Source organism: Phalaenopsis equestris, unplaced genomic scaffold, assembly GCF_001263595.1.
Source record: "Phalaenopsis equestris unplaced genomic scaffold, ASM126359v1 Scaffold200350, whole genome shotgun sequence".
Lineage (NCBI taxonomy): Eukaryota > Viridiplantae > Streptophyta > Magnoliopsida > Asparagales > Orchidaceae > Phalaenopsis > Phalaenopsis equestris.
In genome coordinates this window covers 16,694-22,813 of record NW_018220179.1, presented here as the reverse complement: position 1 = coordinate 22,813, position 6,120 = coordinate 16,694, and the positions used below count along the sequence as shown (strand labels likewise).

Below are 6,120 nucleotides of genomic sequence, written 5' to 3'. Positions count from 1 at the left end.
ATGATTCAGTATCTTTCCCTGATTCATAAAAACTGAGTAACATAATTTAGATAAAGAAGTTATTTCAGGATGCGTTACATTCAAAACAGAGCCCAACTACTACTTCAAATTACGAACAGCTTAAGCTAAATATATCATGAGTTCGAGTGTTGTTTTTAACCTTGAGGTTTTTTTTTTGTCCTGCTATATAACACTGATTAACTATCTTAAGTTTCCAATCAATCATACATTTTGCAATGATGAAAATTTTAAACAACAAAATGCTTGTGGAATGTACAATGGAGGACAACCATATAGTTAAGGAATAGCACTCGAAGTGATTTTTTTTAAATGCTAAAGGAGTAAAAAAACGCATTCATCAAAAGCTAAATGGCTAAGATAATGCACACAGAATATTTGCATAAACAACGATTTATTATGCTAATCCTTAACAGTTGGACAAAGGCAAATGGTGCTGATGAGAAAATGATAGTATTAAATTAAAGAATATAAAACTTAAAAATGAAACCTAAAATGCAAAGCACCTGAAACTTATCCAAAAATTTATGTTGACTGGGAAGAATATGAATAAAGATAAACATTCACGAATAAATGGGATACCGAATTAGGTATAAAGAGTTTTGAAGCTTGAATAATATGGTTGACCAATTCGTTTTAATAAAATTTTAGTGAATAAAAGCAATGTCAATATTTGATTAAAGAGTAGATGTTCTAAGAAAAGAATGAGGTTTAGCAATTGGGCACTTGTGTAGAAGTAAATGAGTAATCCGCTAGAAGTGAAACAAGAGGGTAATGGAATAACAAGGAAAATCACAATCCACAAAGACTCGAGTTGAATATTACAAAGATAACTTAATGGAATAATTTTTGTGCAAAAAAAATTATTAAAAAAGACTTATAACAAAAAAAAATCAAGTTGTTTGTTGATTTAAAAAATGATTACCATGAGATTAATTAATTAGTCATAATTCAAGAGGAAATGTGTTTGTTTGCATTGGTTGAATGAAGACTGCTTCATAGTTCAAAAAATCACAAAATCACCCTACTGCAAAACTCTTGAACCGCCGCTTTTGTTATTATAGAACAATAGCCCCACCAGCTCTCCCACTTCCTCTTTGTTTTGGCCTTGAAGCTTTGCAGGTACTCGAGGACTCCCTTTTCCTCTCTGGTTAGATTGCCAAAACAACCAAAGGTTGCTGTTGTGCCATTTTTCCACTAGTAAAAGCGGATACATTCATTGTTTTAAGGCAGAGAAGCGAGGAGAGTCCAGTTATATTTCAAATCATTCCATAAAAATCCAAATATATTGACCCGATCACTTCCTACCAATTCCAATGCCTTTAGCACCGGATTTGGAATCATGAACATGGGGCAACACAGGCATCAACAAGAAACATGCCTCAATGATGCATTAAAGTTATCAGATGGATGTATGATAAGATAATGCTTACTATCATAAGGGTTTGTAGAGAGTAATAAAAAACCCACGAAAATATTGGAAATTCAAATTTTTTTAATTGGTCATAGAGATGCTATCAAAAGATGTTCAAAACACTCGCATGCTCTTCTCAAAAGTCATTTTAATATAACAGCCCTCTTTTATAGCTCAGGAGAGGTTAAAATTATTATAATAAAATATTTAGAAGAAAATGGATTTAAGATTAATAGAACGAAATCTTGAGCCTTGTGAGAAATTTTACTAATAATGAAGTTGGAAATTATCAATCTATAATAATGAAAAATCAGGTAATAACAACGTGTGATATATTAAAATATCATAGATCCAATAAATGAATGAATGAGAGATTGACAAATTCCATCCATATGTATCATAAGAATAATACGAAAAACAAGACATGAAAAACGAAAGCATTTAAACATGAATGAATTTTGAAGTAAAACTTGGAACCAAGAAATAAAATGTCTAAAAAAGTACTATGCAAATAAAAGTGCAATATATAAAAAAGGAAAAATGCAAAACTCTACAGGTTAAATTTCACAGAAGTCAAGTTAGACAAGATATTCAATATGAAGATGTATGAAAAAACCAAGTATAATAAAGCAATAATTGATAATAAAAATGCCATAAAGAATGACACCCATTGAAGATAAGATGATAGTATAAGCTTAAATTCTTTAAAGAGTTTTACTTCTTTTTTGAGAAGTAATATTGAAAAAAAAATGGCATCATGAATTTGCATCTGAATCAGCAAAAGTAATCTGAAATATCAAATGAGAGATCAAATACCCTGCGCCTGAACCGTTGTGGAGGCTCGCGAACCCTCCTGGCAGTGCGGGATCTAACCCTTACAACATGAGAGTGAATAGCGCAGGAAACACAGTACTGGACCTTAGCATAGAGCTTTGGAAGGGTATAATCTGCAACAAAATATTTTGATCGGGTAAAAAGTGAATAGAAAAAAAAAAATCAAGAGAATATTAAAGTCGCAGTAATACTTTCATAGACACAGGCCTCCTGCACATCCCTCACCGCAGCTTGCTCCACGATATTCCTCACCAGAAACCTCTTGATAGCTTTATCCTGAGAAAAAACGCAGAAATATAGCAGAGTTCTGCGTCAAACTCGCAATCTACAGCTCACATTCAAACCATACGAACAATTTGATGATGCAGAGCAATTGCAAACAACAAAGAAAACGAGCCATTTTTTTTTCATCAGATCATAACTGAACCAGCTATTTGAATTTTTTTTACGCACGAGCAATATAATGAAAAAAATCACGTTATAGAATTGCGAGCACCTTGGGGCAGCATTTTCCACAGTTGGAACAGCGAATAAAGTTGACGTGGCCGCGGCCGTGCTTGTTGCGGCCACCATTTCTGCGCTTGAACGTCTATGTAACAGTACAGGAAATGAAAACCCAATTAGCTGAGTTATACGAAATAGGATAACGGGACAAAGATCTACCATTGCCGTCGGCTATATTGTTCTTCTGCACAGTGATCCTCCTGCTGCAATTTTTCCTTTGGTTAGGTTTTCAGCCCACGATGCCGTAGTTTATAGAGCATGCGAAACCTGCAGAAAAACATCTATATCCAGTTTGCATAATACCGAAAAACTAAAAGGAAGAATTACATGTATAACAGTCGCAACTCCTAAGGGGATGTTTGGTAGCCGATTTTAAGAAGGATTTACGCTAAATCCAGCCAAACAGCAAAATGCATCTCCTTAAATCCTGAGAATTGGCAAATCCTAAAATGACGCCGATTCACCGTACATCCGGAATTTAGTAATCCCGTGAATCGGCGGATTTAGTAAATCCAGGACGAGCGAAGAGGAATAATAGCGCGAACAGGCTTACCTTCCTTCCTCAATGGTTTCTGGTAGGAGCGGAAGGATGAGAAAGATGGAAGTTTCGGTGGTCTACGTAAGCCGCGATCCCGTCGTTGACTTCCCAGGTAGCTCTAATGGCGACTGTATCCTGAAGGATCGTTCACGAAGGCGATGGTTTTAAGCGAAACCACCGAGAAGGGGAGGGAGAAAAGCGAGGGTGTACGCGAAGACGGCTAGTTTGGTCGAAACCGGGAGGGGAAAATGTAGGCTAGGGTTTCGCGCAGGGGAAGTGATGAATAAATACTTGACTAATTTAATTCATTTGTAATTAATAATTAATTTACATATTATTAAATTAATTATAATTATATGATATTAGATGATTAAGGAGGCCTCCCACTATATCAATTAAGAACATTTAAAATGACAAAAAATGACAAATAAAGTTTGTAATTTGTATTTTTAAATTTTTTTTAAAATAAGGGTGCATCATAGATATAATATTTTAAAAAGGAAAACTTTTTTTTAAAGTTCAACAATCATTACAAATAAATGATTTTAATTTTAAGCAAAGGTTTAAATGAATTCTTCATAATTAAGTGATGTATTTATTTTCTAAAGTATGACAAGTCGATGATAGGGCGATCATATCCGCTAGTCATAAATTTTGAGTGTGTTTTTATCCTCTTTTACATAAATTTTTATGGTATTTACAACTCGTTGTTTTAATAAAAATACACTTTTTTGATCTCCTAATAAACTTATACATATAACTAAGTTGGACAACAATATTTTTGATTGATTTGTGAATAAGTGATTGCTAAAATTTGTAAGCATTGTTATACATCTGTTATTTAAATTTAAAATCATACATCCCATTACATTTTCAGAATCCTAACAACATTAAACCTCATGAAAAATGGAATCGTGCTCGTTAAAAAAAAAACATAATCTCTTATTACCTAACTATCGTGACCAGTCCACAAAATATATATATATATTTAGAATCTGAGTAATACCTCTCATTACGGTGGATGAAAGTGCACTTGCTCTAGGGCTTCTTCTCCTAACTACTGAATTAGTGGAGCCTTAAGGTAATTGCACCCTGTAAGTTGTTCTTTGGATCTGGTCTAGGGTCCCTTGAATCATTTAATTAGGGCCCTCTTCCATTTAAGTTAATTTTTTGGTAGTGGAAAACTCTTGGTTCTTCATATTTATTGAAATCTCCTTAGTTGGTACTTCTGTAGCTAGTTCTCTATCAACATTTCTTGATTATCTCTAGTCATCCCTTTTGTTTTATGGTATAGATCCATACTCACTATACCTTTGAGAATATTGTCTGCTCTTGAGTTACTCCAAAACCTTATTTTACATGGAGGGAAACAAAAAAGAGATGGGACGATCAAAGATGGAGAGTAGGGGGAGAGTGGATAACCCACTATAAAGCTCTTAAATATAATAATTTTTTGGCTTGATTGCATAAGATTGCACAAGTAAAGTCACATAAGTTTGGTTCTCCTGCGTCCCCTTCTTTATGTCAGGATTAGGGTTCGGCATCATAAAAATAGCTACAATATGTGAGCTATATATATATATATATATATATACATATATGAAAAAGAAATATCTTTATAATAAACATTCTCTTTAGGCCAAGCCTAACCTTGGTGATTCAATTATGAGGAAGGAAATTCTAAAAATGAGAGACAAAGTGGAGTCTTTTTAGTTTGACGATCGAACCTTAGAGGTCATTCACATGCTAAATTTCCTTTACTTGGCAATTATAACACCACAATGGCAGAGTTTTTGAGTGGGGATGAATGGAATCAATCCAAACTCCAAAACCTTGTGGGTAATGATTTGAATAATGTTGTTTCTAAAATTCTTTTTGATGGAGGAAAAAAGATCAAGCTTGGGGGAAGCAAGAGAAGGGTCACAACAAATTCATACTTTTGAAGGGGTAAAAGGCGGCATTGATAGTTGGAGTTCTTCTCATAAACCGTCGTAAGCATTCTTTCCTTGCAAACTTAAATTTAAGTTTTTGCCGGTGGATGACATATTAAAATTGAAAGGGATGTTATTTCCCTCCTTTTCGCGTTTTTTCTTTCAATGAATGTATGTTTTGTTAGAAATGGCTAAGTACTTTTAAATTTTTATTCCTATTGTTGGGTACACCTCTCTTGTGCAATGCTTGGATGATTGGTGCTAGCATTACAGTGGGAGTCATTTAACAAGTTCGATGCCATTTATTTGATGTTGGTTTATTTGTAAGGAGCACAAAAACATAGAGCATATTGAAAATTGCTCACTGGTTAATAGGGTGATTTTGAACATTAAAGCCTTAATCTATAAGGTTTAAAAAATTCTAAGTGCAGTGTAGCCGATTTAATGGCCTCATAAACATTAATAGGCAAATGAGTATTCTGGATGAACCTTCTTGTGCCTCTCCTTTGTGGTTGGTGTTTTGGTGTAAGCCATATCTTCTTGTTATTAAACTTAATTTAGATAGTTGCTTAACTGAAGAGTATACGGTTGTGGGAGGTTTGTGTCAAAATTACAGAGGGGTTAGTTGGACGGACGTATTTTACTGCTCCTTGATCATCTTTTTTCTGCTCTATACTCTAAAATTCTAGCGGTGCTTTATGGCTTATTGCTGATCGGATTGTTGTGTACCGGCTGATTTTTTAAACCGATTTGAAATTGACTTATAATATTTGCAACAATTTTACTAACTTCCTTGGCTTTATATGCATATTTCAAAGAAAATTTTTGCTTTCTTTGTCGCTTTCAAGTTAGGCGGCTCACTGTTACAGAGAAGCGAATAT

General features: G+C 34.0%; 1 protein-coding gene across 1 annotated transcript; it reads right to left on the bottom strand.

The window, feature by feature from the left end:
• Positions 1-2,206: 2,206 nt before the first annotated feature.
• LOC110035854 (40S ribosomal protein S26-1-like) lies at positions 2,207-3,569 on the bottom strand. The gene is made up of 5 exons (XM_020740168.1): positions 3,324-3,569; positions 2,930-3,037; positions 2,763-2,855; positions 2,458-2,542; positions 2,207-2,379 (listed from the first exon to the last, which is right to left on the bottom strand). Exons 2-5 carry the CDS (start codon positions 2,930-2,932, stop codon positions 2,207-2,209), a joined length of 354 nt encoding a protein of 117 aa, XP_020595827.1. The 5' UTR covers positions 2,933-3,037; positions 3,324-3,569.
• Between the last annotated feature and the right edge of the window lie 2,551 nt (positions 3,570-6,120).

Bases quoted from the DNA above. Each gene is read 5' to 3' on its own strand.
- LOC110035854 (XM_020740168.1), bottom strand. The intron at 2,543-2,762 runs GTGCTCGCAATT...GTTTTTTCTCAG, and splicing joins GTGGAAAATGCTGCCCCAAG to GATAAAGCTATCAAGAGGTT. The intron at 2,380-2,457 runs GTATTACTGCGA...ATTTTGTTGCAG, and splicing joins GGAGGCCTGTGTCTATGAAA to ATTATACCCTTCCAAAGCTC.